We start from the raw sequence: 14,943 nt of genomic DNA, 5'->3' as shown, positions 1-14,943 counted from the left end.
CATTGGATTGAGTTGGATGTTGACTCTCACTTTGGAGAAGTTCCTGTTGTTTTATCAACCAGATTTATTAGAGCTTCATCTTTTTGAATAATTAAATTTGACCCAAAGATTTAGTGACTGGAAGCTCTCCTTTGCTTTTTTTTTTTTATTTTTTATTTTAAATAGGGCAAAGCTGTATTTCTGGGGCATATCCTAGTGTGACAGTGTCCCAGATATTACAAACACTATTCTTGGATTTTTTTTTTTCCAAAGGCAACTATTTGTTGGAGCTTTAAAAGAGGAATCTGTGGCCATTCTTGCAGAACACAATATTTCAGCTACTCAACAGTCTTTGGTTGTTTTTGTCTGACTTTCCTCCTCGCGGTGTGGTGTGCATTTTTAGCAGCTCTGAAAGGCAGGTCTGGACTGCAGGCAGGGCACTGAAGCATACACACTGTGTCTATGAAGCCTTGATGGTACTAGTCGAACAAAATGAGGTGAATGAGGTCTGTCATTGTCTGGCATGTTAACGTTTGGAAACGTATGTCTTTACAAAATTTCAGTATATGCAACACGTATAGTTACCCACACCACTGATATGATGCATCCTCATGCATACAGATGCTGGATTTTGCACCTTCGGCTTATAACAGCCTGGATGGTGTCCTTTTTTTTTGTAGAAACAAATGTCAGTTGTTTTTTTGCCACAGCAGCTGAAATGAATGGTTTTTCATAAACTTTCTGACGCTTTACACAGCATTATGCACCAAGATGAAGAAAAAAGAAATTTCTGAGAAATCTTTAACAGTGAAATATATATTTTTTTTATATTTCTGAAGATTGTCTGACAGAGTTTGCCTAAAAGTGGTGAGCAACAAACCCTCCTCATTTGGAAGAATTAAACCTTTTGTGGATGCTCCTTTTCTCATGACACCCTTACCAGTGACCAGTTAAATCCTTAGCTTGTCAAATTTCCAATATGGTGTTACTTGTATACTCAAAAAAACTTTATTTCTTTGCCTCTTATCCAACTTTTTTTCATTTTTTTTTAAATTATGTTGAAAATATTGATATTTTCTTAATGCAATAGGTTTGCTGAGCAAGGACACTTAAAACGAGATTTGTATCTACTGAGTAATGATTCAGCCAAATTATCAAAATAATAACAGATGAAGTTTTTATTACATTTTGGACAATTTTCCATCTTCAAGATTTAAATCTCAGGCATAATGTAGAGATAATTTTAATGGCTACATCTCAAACATGTCTGCTGACCAGCACCACTAAAGAGTACTTTTCCAGTTCAAAATACAGTAGACTGAGAAACTGCCAAAGCTACACAGCTGACTGTTTAAGTAACCAGAAAACTGTTAAAGTAATTTTCAAGCAAACGTATAGTTAATTTGAGAGCTTTCCCCCCAGAAGTGTAAAAAAGAATTTTATTTATTTATTTATTTATTGATTGATTGATTGATTGATTGAAATTAAGATGAAAAATTACTATAATTTCTTATTAAATCTTAAGGTAGTATCAGACAATTTCTGTAGTTGACTCCTGATGTGTATACATACACCTGGGTGTAGTTGTAATCAAATACTATAAGTATGGAGTATTATAACAATAATTTAAATTTCTCAGTAAAATTAAAAAATATTGTTAAAGTATTACTCAATACTGGACCACAGTGTACATTACTGGGATATTGAAGAAACGTGACGATGTGTTTATCATGTGTTTTTCTCTGCAGTTAATGGAAGCCCTGAAGGAGCAGGAAGAAATCAACTTACGTCTGAGACAATACATGGATAAAATCATCCTGTCTATCCTGGACCACAACCCCTCCATCCTGGAGATAAAAAACTAGCAGATGAGAATTGTTCCTGATGTCGGAGGAGTGAAGATCAGTCCAGTCGTCTGATCAGAACATTAAGCTCAAGTCAGGAACCTGAACAGGAGGGAAAAAAAGACAACTGGACCTGGTTTTTATAATTAAAAAAAACAGACAAACACATGTATTACCTGCTGCTGTTAGTGGGTAGAACTTTTCTTTCGGTGGAAGATTCTGCCTTGAACTAAAGGGACTTTTCTCAGCTTGTAAAAAAGTCACTGACGGATGGTTTTACAACGGTGACTGATCAGCTCAGTCTGTGCTGTTTTTATCCTCTGCTGCTGTGATCTGTACTTATTCTCACAATTACATGTCACATGACAAGTCAATCTTTTCTACCCAGGGTTAATCCATGCTCGACGTGCTTTTAAGAATTGGTACAATCAAACAATGTAGTACACTGGACGTAATGTACCTGGGCATTAACACTGGAACACATTTGTATCTGATGTAATAATAGCTGTGTTATTTACAGACATCTGTTTGGTGTGTTTGGAAAATACAGCGAGACGGGTAAATGAATCGGAACAACGGACATGAAGGCAGACATGTTGCCTGACCTGTAAGGTGATGTAAAGTGATGTAGGTGATCCCTGACTGCACACAGTTACAGATCTGGACAAGCATGTGTTTAAGGAAGATTGAGAAAAGAGGTAGAGGTGGTCAGAGAGAGAAAAAGATTAGCTTAAATAATGAAAGTAATGAATTAATGTTGACATGATGGACCATGTATGCTGGCAAAAGAGGACTTTTGTGAAGTTGGGGAAGGTACATTGAAGATGACCTTTTTTTAAAAAAAATCTTTAGAAGATGTCTTCCACAAAACAGCACTTGCAGTGTCAATCAATCTGATAGTGATTTTTCTTTTTTCACCGAGAAGTGGCCCTTAGTCGGTTCAGATGAGTTGTGGATTGTCACCCTGTGGCTAAGAAGCTGCAGGAAAAGGAGTGTCTTGAAATTGTAATTTCCACGGCTGCTATTTGCAAGCAAAGCCTGAGCTAGAAAATGTTACCAGTTGCTAATAATAAACCCAAATGATGTTGCACAGAAAGGTTTTAATATGAATGTACAGGGTGTGTGGTGCATTTACATTGGAGCGACTGATAGTCATCGGCTTTCTGAATCGTTGATCTATGCTCAGTGAGGTCGACTCAGATGCTGGATGTGAGCATGCACAGGAGACTCACTTCTTGGTACAAAAAGGACTGGATTCGCAATCTCATCGCCACCGTCAAGTTGCTGATTGTACATGAAGCCCTGATAGCTGTCTGAAGCTCTATAATACTGTAAATATCATGAATGTACAACTCAACATTTCACTTTCTGTGTGGCCAAATGAGCATTTGTAATTTGAATCTCTAGACGTGATGTAACGCACATGAACAGTATTCTGTACTGTAACAATGGGGGGAGCATAGTTTTGAGAGGGGAACTGATTACAATCTGCTGTATTATGTAATTATTCTAAACTTGAGTTTTGCTTCCTTGCACAAAGAACATGTTGTTTTTCGTTTGCATGGTTCACATCCTCTTCTGTCTGTGCCTTTTTGGGACATTTTTCAAGATGATGTTGCTGTAGATTTACTTCTTTTTTTTAAGGTACATTCTCTGACATTTTTGACTTGTAAATGTTGTACTTATATAGTGATAATTTGTATTCATCTGCCACTCACCACTCTTTTTCAGACTGGTACTAAGAAAACTGTTTTATACTGTTAAATCTCAAACAAACTTACGGTTGCTTAGGTGTCCTCTTAGCCGTATAGCACAATACCTTGTATGGTACTCAAACTGGGTTATATTTTGTCAGTGTGATGAATTTTTCACTTGAGTCAGTGGCTTATTTTTGTTGTATTTTTCTAATTTTTGTTAGTTTTGGTTAGTCCACTGATTTTCACTTTGCTTTAAACTGGAATTTTATATGGTTGTGAACTGTCTTCCTACTTAAACGGTGAACATTATGAGCAATATTAACTTATTACCAATACTTGCTGGTTTGTGTCCTGGTTTGCTACACAAATCTGTTTTCTCAACAGCTGCTTGTGCCATTCTACATTTAAATAAAATAAACCAGTACAGAAAGTTGTAACAGCTGTTGTGTTGTTACTCTCAAACCTTTATTAGGCATCACCATTGGAATGTAGTTACTTTAAATGGCAATGAGGGGCTTGGCCATCGATGACGCCTCATCAAATTTCTGTCTTTTAACTGTCATGAAAGTGACCCAATCTCATCCAGATGCATGACAGGTTTATTTTTATTTATTTGTCTTTTTTATTTTATATTTTATTTTCATTTTTTATATTTATTTAACAAAGAAGAAGGGATTGTGGTCAGATGTTTGTGCTGACTTGTGAAATTCTTTTGCATCCAACTCTGCTGGCCCAGAGTTGGGGAGAATATAACTGAGTGAATAACACCTGGGTAACAAAAAGGCTCAGATTTTGTGTCATTTCAGTTTAGCAGTGCTACTTTGAGGCTGCCATTAACCAAAATTGACAAACAGAGCAACAACCAGATGGAACAAGTTGTCTTCATACTTTGAGCCATACTGTGTCTTTCACAACCCAGGTTGTTCTGTGCTGGCACACTGGAGTTTATAATCCAGTCTATTCTGGCATCAGCTTGTTTTTAGTAAGCCAGCTATAGTCCAGTAATAGTTGCCAGATTTGATCAGAGTTTTTGGTGTATGAATTTTGACCAGTTTGGGACAAAAGTTCTAGGTTTAACTGCATTCAAAGTGACTACACGCCTAATTTTAGCCAAGAAACATACCTACTTTCAGTTTCCACTTTCAGAACCCAGATTTATGGCAAGTACTGCTGTGATTATTTGGCCTTGTTTATTCTTTACTTGGGCAGAACTTTTGTTTCTGACTAGCAGAATTTGGACCCAAACTCCCAAAGGTACAGTTATTAATGTTTCTATAATCTTCAGAGACTAATAAAAATGAGACGTATTCCATTGGTTGAAATATTTTAAATGATTCTAAAAATATTTTCAGAAAATATTTTAAACTAAAAATTACACCATTACAGGAACATAAATATTCTAGTAGGTTTTCAAGAGAAAGTGACAAGTTTACTACAGCTGACAGAATTATGTAATCACATAAAAGAAATGGATAGCATGAGATTCCATTTAAAAATATATTGCCTATATTATCCATCAATCGCAGTTTCATCACTCCTTCTAAATGTGATTGCATCTACATAAAATTACAATGTAAGTTATACTCAATATGATTACATTTAAAACATCTCATCTAACAAAATTAATCTGCCTTTAAAAGCTTTTGTTACAAATAGCACGTTCCTGTTTGGAAGAGCTGTTTGACAGCAGGAAAGTGTAAGTTTTTTTTATGAAAAGCTCACATTTCACCGTCACTGCTTCTAAAATAAAAAGTATATAAAGGAACTAGATTTTCGTTTTCAAATGTAATACAAGTGGCTTGCATTTTTGTAACACTGCTTCATAGTTGTTGTTTTTTTTTTTTTTTTGTTTTGTTTTTTTTGTTTTTTTTTTTGTAACTGGCAAAGAACACGTAAATGAAATAGTTTTACGTGTTGTGGCGCCATCAACCGGCAAATTAAGTTTCTGCTTTCACCTGGCTTGATTTGTGCCGTAAGGACTAGGTGTGCACGTGTCTCCTGCACAGATAAGCGGTAAATTAAGATAATGGCTACTCTGATTTTATTTAATTGATCTTCATTTAAAATCTTTCCATGCATTTTCTATATTAGATTGTTTCTTTTCCTCTTATAAGCACTTAGACTGGCAACAGCGGCACACCGTTGGCTGTCAACAACAACGCTAACGTTAGCTAATGGAGGGCATTAGCCTACTAAACGACCGGCGTGGTGCCGAAACCCGCTGTCTATGAACAGGCACCGAAGATACGATTACTGTTTATGTTGGGATTTAGAAAAGTTTGTTAGCAAAATCAAATTAGCTGTGCTTTATTGTTTATAATGGTTATACAGCTTACGTTACTGCTTATTACAAGCTGTTTTTATAGATCAAAGGGTTCAAACAAAAGGACAGTGAGTTGAATCAGTAGGAGTTTTTTTAAAAGAAGGAAACGTTAGTACATAAATATATTTGATAAGGTAGACTTCAAATAGTGTGTTTCTATAGAAGAAACTATAACCTTGTCAATAAAAATTAAAACTACTAAATTTATTTAATCGTTTTTTAAGGGACGCTCTGATTGGCTGTTTAACACTACGGCAAACGGCATGGACATAAAACTTGTTCAGTGTTTATATGTACTAGTTTGACAGTGTTTAAATGTGAAAACCAGTGGTAAGTTAAGTTTTATTTCAGTGATATTTCCATATTGCTAAAGATTTATTTTGTTAAAATAAGTAGTTTTATAAATTTGAGTTCATTTGTGTTTTTCTACATGTCAAGGCGTCTGACCAAATTTTGCATGTGATGATATATTTAAGAAAAGCCTGAAGTATGGACACCAGAGATCCAGTGGCTCTGGTTCTGATTGTCCAACTTTATCTTGCAATGAAATGTTTCTATACTGATGAGAGAAATGTTTTTCAGAGTGACCATGCCTCCATTGCAGGGGCATGAGGGATCAATTAGTTTAAATGTATGAAAATAATGCTATAAGCCAAAACCCTTTCAATCAGCACTAATCCACCCATTTTTTTTAATGCAAGCCAAGGCTAATTTATTTATATAGCACATTTTGTACACACAGCCACCCAGTGTGCTTTAAGCTAAGGTCTGATGTGTTACACAACCATCTTCACTACCTTAATCACAATCCACAAGCAAGGAATAACTTATGAACCATTTTCTCTCCAGTAGAGCTCAGTGACTTGTAAGTAGCTCCAGCATCATACTGTGGCTAAAACTATATTAAAAAGGACATTTTTTTTCTTCCCCTTTTTATTTTATCATCTGCCTTAAGAAGGACCCAACAATGTTGTCATATATTTATATTTGAAATATAAATAATATGTGTATATATATATATATATATATATATAATATTTATATATTTTTGTGAAATATTTATAGACATATATAAAAGTCTGGAGCCACCCTTCAATGATTTATTCCAGTGCAGTATTTTATTGAAACATGTACATGAATGAAAATACAATATACAAGAGAAAAACAGTTAACAGTTTTTACAGTTCTGGATAATTGCTATGACTATCTTAATTCTTTAATGCAGCCTTAAATGGATTTTAATTGTAATTTCTTTAAGTATCTTCTAGGAATAGTTCTCCAGACTTCTTAAAGGACTTCCTTTAGCTCTTCTTTGGATGTAGCTGCCTTTTATTCTGTTCTTTGTCCAGATGAATCCACGCAGCTTCAGTAATGTTGAGGTCCAGGCTCTGGGGAGCATTTATCACTCCATCATACCTGCTATCACTGATCTGTCCAGTTCTTGTATCATTTAGCAACAGCCTTTTCTCCCTGTTTCTCTTCCTTGATGGCTTCCTTACAGCCAGCCTTCAGTAGAGACCATTTCTGATGAGGGTTCAGTGAACAGTAGATGAAGAAATTGAAGGCCCAGATGCATCTCTCAGGTTCTGTTTCGTTTAGGTCTTCTTTGGATAATTTTTAGGCCTGACCTATTTTCTTTTGTCCGCCCACTTGTTCAGTCTAAGAACACACTTTGCTGAAATATGCAAAGTTTTCAGCCTTAGGAATCAACTTTTTGCATCCAGAAAAAAAAAAAAAAACAATTTTTTGCTTGTTAAATTGTGTTTGCTTTAACAATTTTCATGGATGCCACCCAAAAAAACAGGACAAATTGTGTGTGTAAGGGTCTGCTTTGAGATCAGTTATTGTTTTATATTCAATTTTATTTATAGAGCTCATTTAAAAACTGCTGTTGGCCAAAGTGCTGTAGAAAGAACACTGGCAAATCCCTTGAGTTGGGTGCTTTTTATGCCTGAATAAATTCATAGGTCATTATTAAGTTGGCTAATGAACAAACAAAAATGAACCCACATTCCTAAAACAGACAGGTACATGGACTGGACTGAAAACGAGTGAAAGGATAGCTAAAATCCAAAGAGAAACCTTTAAAAGACATTTGGAAGATCTGAAGAACCTTTGCACGAGATCACTTTTAAAGATTAAAAGAAAGCCTGGCATCTTTCAGCAAGTTTTAGGTTTATTCTTATTTAACAGGTTTAGATCTTTGATGAAAGCAATATTATTAAAAGTCATGTTCTGCTGTTAAAAAAAAAAAAAAAAACATGTTTTGGTTGTTTTAAAGAAGTTTTACTTTATTTATGTACTTAATGAAACCCTGTATGTGTCCATCACAGGTGACATTATGGCTCAGAGTGCGCTGAACTATGCCAGTAAATGGAGGGGAGGTCACCACAATTGTACAGCCAAAGATCTGGTCAACGGTCAGATTCGCAGAACAGGGTTGGCTAACGGAGTAATAATCCGCTATGGCTGGTCAGCAGGAGAGTGCACACCACTTGGCACACGATATGGTCCCAAACCACGATGCATGAATGGTTACATGAACCATGGCTACAAAGGCAAGAGCACAAAAACAGCTCCTCCAAAGAAACTTTGGACAAAAGACAGCCTGCCATCAATCGTCACCAATGGCTCTGCAGCTGAAACGATCAGGAGTACAGTTGTTCCTGATGGTATATCAGCCAACGGTGCACTTTTTGGTAACTTTGATCAAGTGGTACCAGACCCCCGCTTATCGGTATCACAGAACAAACAAAGCAAGAAGAAATTCAGATACAAGAAGAAAAGGTGTGTCAAAATACAGTAAATAATTACCCATAAAACATGCACATTTTTATAAGTATCCTTGGCTTATGTCCCAAGAATATCTGCAGTATGAGCTGTTAACATGGCAGGTGTAGACAGTGTTGGTTAAAGTTAAAACGTATCTGTTCCATCAGACAAGTGACTGAAATGCTTATGGTGCAGATAAGATGCACAGCTGTGTAGAAGAAGAAAAATCCAGTCCAGCAGGTTTGTGGTTTGTGGTTGTGGGTTTATACACTAAGAGGATTTTGTTATTGTCTAGTTTTTGTGTGTTTTTGGTACTTTGGTTGTTGTAATAATAATAACAATAATAATAAAAATAATAATAAATCTTTATTTGTATAGCACTTTTAAAAAACAAGGTTTACAAAGTGCTGAACAGCACACAGCAAACTAAGGTAATAAAATCAAAGAAAAGACACATGCATGAGTACATTTAGACAGACAGAAGTCTGATAATAAATAAGTCAGAAATAAAATAAATAAGTAAATAAATGGGTTATAAAAGGGCCAGATTTGACTACATTACAGTGCTGATTCAGAAGCATATATGTATATTTAATCTGTGAAATAGCTGATCTGTTACTTAAATTCCAACTCAAACTCTGGCCTTTTGACCAGGGCCCCGTTCCAGAAAGCGGGTTTAGTGAAAACGTTAAGAGAAACTTTGGTTTTTCGGTTTTCAGTGTAACTTTGAGTCAGTTACTGCGGCAACAGACTCCGTGAAGCTAACCTGCTTGCTGGCAGGTTTCCTCCAACTAACCCTGAGTTTCTCCTCCTCTTAAGCTGCAGACTGAAGGAAGTGTCAGACATCGCATGTCCGTTTCTTGAAGAGCCAGTTGACATCAAAGCACATTTACTCCGCAGATATCTACGTGGGGAAAGGGTGATCAGACCGCGCTTGGATGTTTTATCATTCTCTCATGATTATTTGTTTGAGCGTTACCGTTTTTTTGCACAATTGATCATGTATTGGAACAATATTCTCAGCCTTCATATTATTCATATGACACATCAGGGACACTCTCTGTTCGGAGCAAGTTCTTTGTGTTGCACTTTGCTGATGGGAGTTTTCTTTATAACATCGGTGAGGCTGAGCATCAAAAAGAGCAGCTCTTCATTAGGTAACCTTCACTTGACGATGTGATCAGACTGTCAACGAGAACAATCTGCCTGCAATTAGGGACATTTCAGTAGGTTTGCGGTGCATAAACAATTATAAAACACCAAATTAAGAAATATCTTTTGAGAATCTTAATACCAAGATACACTGAAGCAAAGACACAAAATAAATGGAACACTAGAGATAAAATATTTTCTGCCAGCTCACGTTCTTTTGTTGCTGCTACTGTATTCTTTTTTTCCTGAAATATATGGTCATATTCTGCATGTGCATTCATTAATATGTCAAACTCCACTGGCGCAAAATGGGAGGAGTGACTCTTTTTTTCACCTGTTGCCGTGGTGAATCATGTTATCCGTGTTCCATTGATGAGGGCTTTTATCTGCCAATGCACGCGCTGTACTAAGGAGTAAGTTAACTCAGAGATGATTGAACTATTAGTTATCACCTGTTCTGAAACCGAAAACTCTTGAGTCTGACAGCTCAGAGTTGCGCTTTTAACTCTGAGTTTTCTGAACCCGCTTTCTGAAAAGGGGCCCAGAACTCGGTGTTGAAATAATAACCTGTGATGTAGAAGAAGTATTACATTACTCAAACCTGCTCAGCCACCAAAGAAGCATTGCACTTTAGACTCTCTGTCATGTTACCATGGGAACCATGCTTTCATTTAATGATGCAAATGAGGTATATATATTTTGGGTCTTATCCCAAGTCTGTTCTTTACCGATGATGTCAGGATGTAACGCAGTTTAGAAAATAAATTAGTGAAGGTCTGTTCAGTAAATAAAAATGCGATATTGATATTTTTAACACTTTTTTACCCCCCTAAATGAAGTGTTGTGATCTGTGCATGTTGTGCAGATTAAGCATCAAATGAGTAGTATCAGTAAGGAGTTATTAAGCTAGCTAACATTAAGAAAGCCTGGCTGTGTCGAATTAGCTCCGTAATGCACCCCCTCACACTCATACAAGTTGGATAGCTGTTATATCGATAAGAGACAAGATGTGAGATTTATGTGTTTGTTACCTTTGAGCAGAAATGTGTCTGCTGTTTCCTATATTTTTACTTTTTATAGAAAGTTAGGTGCTTGCTGGTGTTGTATTATGTAGGATTGGAGATCCCCTTCTCCCATTCTCCATTATGTTTCTTCTTCTGTCACAGTTCCCTTTGCCCACAGCTTAAGGTTCGAGAAGCATTTATTGCCATAAACAGCTACAGTCACATTTAGGAAAATATGTTTCTCTTTAAGATTTAATTCATTATATGGCCAAAAAGCTATCAAACAATAGCAAAGCAATAACTTGAGCCTTTTTGCAGGAACGAGGAAGTCGCCTCTCAGGGAAGATCTGCACTGCCACTACAAGAGAAGGAAGACTGGGAAAAGGAAATAGAGGTCACACCCAAGGACAGGGAAAAGATGTGTTTTGGGATCGTGCCTTTCGGTAAAAGAAAATATTTTTTTATCAGACATCTCTCATGTAATTAGTTTCAACTTGTATTCACTGACCAGTCCCATCGTATTTAGAAAATAAAGATAAATCTTTAATTTGTTGTCAACAGCAAACTCATAAATATGGGAGATGAGTTGAGTCCCCCTCCCATTTAATTATATTTAAGTGGGAGCTCAGAATACTAATTTTTAGAATTTTGCAAGATGGATCTGAGTCTGTTCACACTCAATATAAGAGTCCAGCTGTTTGATTCCCATATTAATGATGCTCTGTGCATTTTTAGTAGGAGACGTATTTGGACTTGAGGTAGGCCAGTCCAGAACACACACAGTCTGCAGCCAGCCTGATAGTCTGGATCAGTGGTACCTTCACACACCTGAAGTCATCCACGTCATGAACACAGATGCTGGCTTTTGCACCTTTTGCTTCTGTAACCTGTAACCTGGATGGACTTTCTCATCTTTGGAAGGCAGAGAGTGAAGTGAGGAAAAAGGAGATAAAGATCCAAGAGATAGAAAGCCACTGTCCAGTCAAAGCTTAAAGTTAGATATCTGAATGTCAGTGTTTGTTGGTCATGGTTGATTTTCTTCTGAAACCATGCGGCTCAGGAGATGAGGGGATATGATGGTTTGCTGTGCAGTGCTGCCTGAAGTCCTGAAGGTTACTCTCATCCAGAGGTGGTTTCTGTCCTCAGCTTTAATTTATTGAAATTTCCTCAGACTCCCTGAATTATTTTACAATGTGGATGTGAAAAACCAACATGTCTGGCAATCTTGCATTCAGGAACAGACTTTTTTTTTCTTTAACTTACTAATGATTCTTTGAGTTTGACACAAAGTGGTGAGCCTCAATCCATCCTTGCTTTGAAAGACTTGATGACAATGGTTGATACCAACCAAAAATAAACCAAGAAAGAACAATCAGTGGTATAATTGTGAGTGATTAAGGTTTAATTATGCAGGCATGATGGCAATTGGTGAAAACTGTAACACAAGCCTTGATAGAAAAGGGTCACAACTTGCAGCGCATGAGGCTGCTTATCTGCAAACTGGTTAAAGCGCAAACCTGTCCACCTCTGGAAGCACTGACAGTCAGCATATACTAAGAAGCATGCTGCATTGAAAGAAGTGGAGCCCGGTCTCATGGATCACATATTAAGTTTTACATTATGTTTACAGTGCTGGGAAGCCATTTACCTTGAACACTGTATAGGAGCAGGATGCACTCTAGGATGAGAGGAAGCCAGCAAAGCTGCTGTGAGTGCTAATTTGCTTGGAAACAGAGCACCTTAATGTGGATGTTACTTCTCATATTGCATGGTGAAAGCATTTTATTATGGTGGTGTTTGAGAAAGTTGAATATTTCAAGGTGTTGACTTGCCCTTCACATTCCCTCTGGATCTCAGTTTGATGTGGCATCAGTTCATTGTGCTGTAAAAAATTAGGATGATTCAACGAGGCCCCACTTGTCAGCTTACAGGACTGGAAATAGGTCTGGTTAAAGTTTTGGTTTCTCACAGGACACAAAGCCATCCGAGGGTCTGTGCAGTCCAAGCCTATAGTTATAATGTTGTGCATGGTGGATGTTAATACTTGAGTATCTTAACTGCTGCAGTCAAATTAGAGAAACTGCAAGAAGAAAAAGAAGTTAAAAATACAGGAGTAGAAACTACTATTAGCAGCTGGTTCTGTGTGTCTCCTCCAGGTCCAGAGGACAGCCTCTCATGTGCTTTGCGAGATTTAAGACTTCAACACGGAGGCGTAGTGGACTCGCCACTGACAACCAATTACATCCCTGCCAAACACCACCCACGCCCCATCCAATGGACCCGCTACAGAATTCCCACCGAGCTGGACCAGTTTGCAGATGCTGATGAGTAAACTAGACATGAGATTCATGTCAGCATTCACTTGTCAAATCAATTCTTTGCCTTATAGTTAGACTTTCCTGGTTAGTGTTTTTCTGGTTGACTGGCCTGCTGTTAACTATGAGTAGAATATTTATTTAGCATTCAGTTTTTTTCCTCTGGTACTGAGGAAATTAAATGTGAAATACTTATTAGCATCAGCACAATATTTCAACATCCAATAGGCTAATACTTTTCTAGGCCAAAGATGTCGGATGGACTCTGAGTTGTACACAGATTTTTTTATTGTAGGTTTTATTTTTTTAACTTCAGTTTTTATATTGCTACATTAGTTTTAGGGTTTTGTGGTCTTTAAGATTGGTTTTAGTTCCCATAACACATTTAAAGTTGCACTGCTACCATAAGCACTGTTAATGCCGCCATGTCCCTTTTTTTTAATTTTTACTTTGTTTTATTTTATCTTTTAATTTTTCCTGCTTCTTAAACAACTGGAAAATAGTTTTAATATGTAATTTCTGTTTTTGAAATACCTCAAAACAGGAACACTTGTAATAAGTTACTCATTTGAGTACTGGGGTCAGTTGCAATGTTTATAAGTTACACATATTGACAGTAAGTATATTAGATTGCTGTTTTAATTTAATACTTATGACAGCCAGCCTACCTCAGAGTTAGATTATGTAACATTATCTGCCTGTTCATACCATTAGTTTCATTTTCACAACAATAAATCAAATTTTCTTCAAAGTTGTGTTCCAAGTGTGTATATTTTCTTCTCCACTACCCACTGCTCAAGCCTAGAGGATGACAGGTCCACTTGTTTGTTCATGGTATACATCTGCTATACAGACAGATGTTTTTTTTTTTTTTTGTCTTTCCCAGATTTACAGTCATGTGATTAAAAAGGTAAAACTACTTTCAAATCTAAGGTTTTGCACACAGAAACTTCCTATAAAATCTTTTTCTTTAACACATCTGAACATAAGTTCAACGTCAGATGACAAATACATGACAACATGTCGTTGTTCATCAAAAACTAAACCAAAACCCAGAAGCAGTGTGTAGAAAAACTAAATACAAGCCATTGTTTGGTAGCTCGTACCACTAACTTTAAAAGCAGTATTTATGTGTGCGTTTGCAGGGGGTTAGGACGTGTCCTCTGGGGGGCGCCCTGGCTGGGTGTTGGGGGCGGGGGCCTGGGGTTCCCTTCCTTCGCCTCGCCCCCCTCCCACTCAGAAAGAGGAAAGTGGCCCCTTGGGCTGGTGGCTGGCCCCTGGGGGGGTTCGTGGCGTGCCTGGGTTGGGGTGCCTGCTCTGGGCCTGTGACGCCCTTCGGGGCCGGCGGGGGACGGGGGCGCCCTAAGCCACTGGCGGGTCGTCTTCCAGGGGGGAGGCTTACCCCCCTCTGGACCTACATCTCCTGACCCCTCCCCTCCCCACTCTTCACTACATACACAGGTAGGGCCGTGGGGGGTGTGCTTGTTGCGCTGGGCGGGGCAGGGGGGGTCATCATAGTGGCCCCGTTGCTTCGCCGAGCGGCAGCATGCCTCCCAGCTTTTAATTCCACTTAGTCACTGAGCACAAATAACATTTGCAACATACAAACACGTTTTGGGGGGTGGAACATGCGAGGTCAGGTGGGTGGGACTGCTCAGGTGGCCCCACCCCCTCCTCAATGCAGTTACTGCCCCCCAATTTTAACCCTCTTTTTTTAATTGCAAACAGCACATAATATATTCCCTCACTAGTGGGGGAGGGAGGGGCGATGGGGTCTTCAAGCGCCCCTGTCTCCATGGATGGCCCGGGGGCGGGGCGGGCCGGGTGGCCTGTCGCGTTGGCCCGGGGCGTGGGCGG

The 14,943-nt window shown here is 38.0% G+C and overlaps 2 protein-coding genes across 4 annotated transcripts in view; both read left to right on the top strand.

Annotated features, from left to right (window-relative positions):
• rab11fip4b (RAB11 family interacting protein 4 (class II) b) overlaps positions 1-3,959 on the top strand; it is a 36,362-nt gene extending 32,403 nt beyond the window's left edge. For all 3 annotated transcript variants that reach the window (XM_041982975.1, XM_041982974.1, XM_041982976.1), the window contains one exon: positions 1,728-3,959. In XM_041982975.1, the coding sequence (XP_041838909.1) occupies positions 1,728-1,844 (117 nt within the window). In that variant the 3' untranslated portion in view covers positions 1,845-3,959. The remainder of the gene's footprint in view (positions 1-1,727) is intronic.
• A 1,463-nt stretch (positions 3,960-5,422) lies between these two features.
• LOC121638588 lies at positions 5,423-13,560 on the top strand. The gene is made up of 4 exons (XM_041983449.1): positions 5,423-5,526; positions 8,177-8,630; positions 11,090-11,214; positions 12,928-13,560. The coding sequence occupies exons 2-4, from the start codon at positions 8,185-8,187 to the stop codon at positions 13,101-13,103; spliced, it is 747 nt and encodes a 248-aa protein (XP_041839383.1). The 5' UTR covers positions 5,423-5,526; positions 8,177-8,184; the 3' UTR covers positions 13,104-13,560.
• The last annotated feature ends 1,383 nt before the right edge of the window (positions 13,561-14,943 follow it).

This window comes from Melanotaenia boesemani, chromosome 4 (genome assembly GCF_017639745.1).
Source record: "Melanotaenia boesemani isolate fMelBoe1 chromosome 4, fMelBoe1.pri, whole genome shotgun sequence".
Classification (NCBI taxonomy): domain Eukaryota; kingdom Metazoa; phylum Chordata; class Actinopteri; order Atheriniformes; family Melanotaeniidae; genus Melanotaenia; species Melanotaenia boesemani.
Note: the sequence above shows the minus strand (reverse complement) of the source record. Positions and strands in the feature narration are given on the sequence as shown.

What these genes read in the sequence shown, in the direction of transcription:
- LOC121638588 (XM_041983449.1), top strand. Translation starts at nt 8,185, where the DNA reads ATGGCTCAGAGTGCGCTGAACTATGCCAGTAAATGGAGGGGAGGTCAC. An exon ending in TTCAGATACAAGAAGAAAAG is followed by an intron (nt 8,631 to 11,089) that starts GTGTGTCAAAAT and finishes GCCTTTTTGCAG; the next exon opens with GAACGAGGAAGTCGCCTCTC. An exon ending in TTTTGGGATCGTGCCTTTCG is followed by an intron (nt 11,215 to 12,927) that starts GTAAAAGAAAAT and finishes TGTCTCCTCCAG; the next exon opens with GTCCAGAGGACAGCCTCTCA.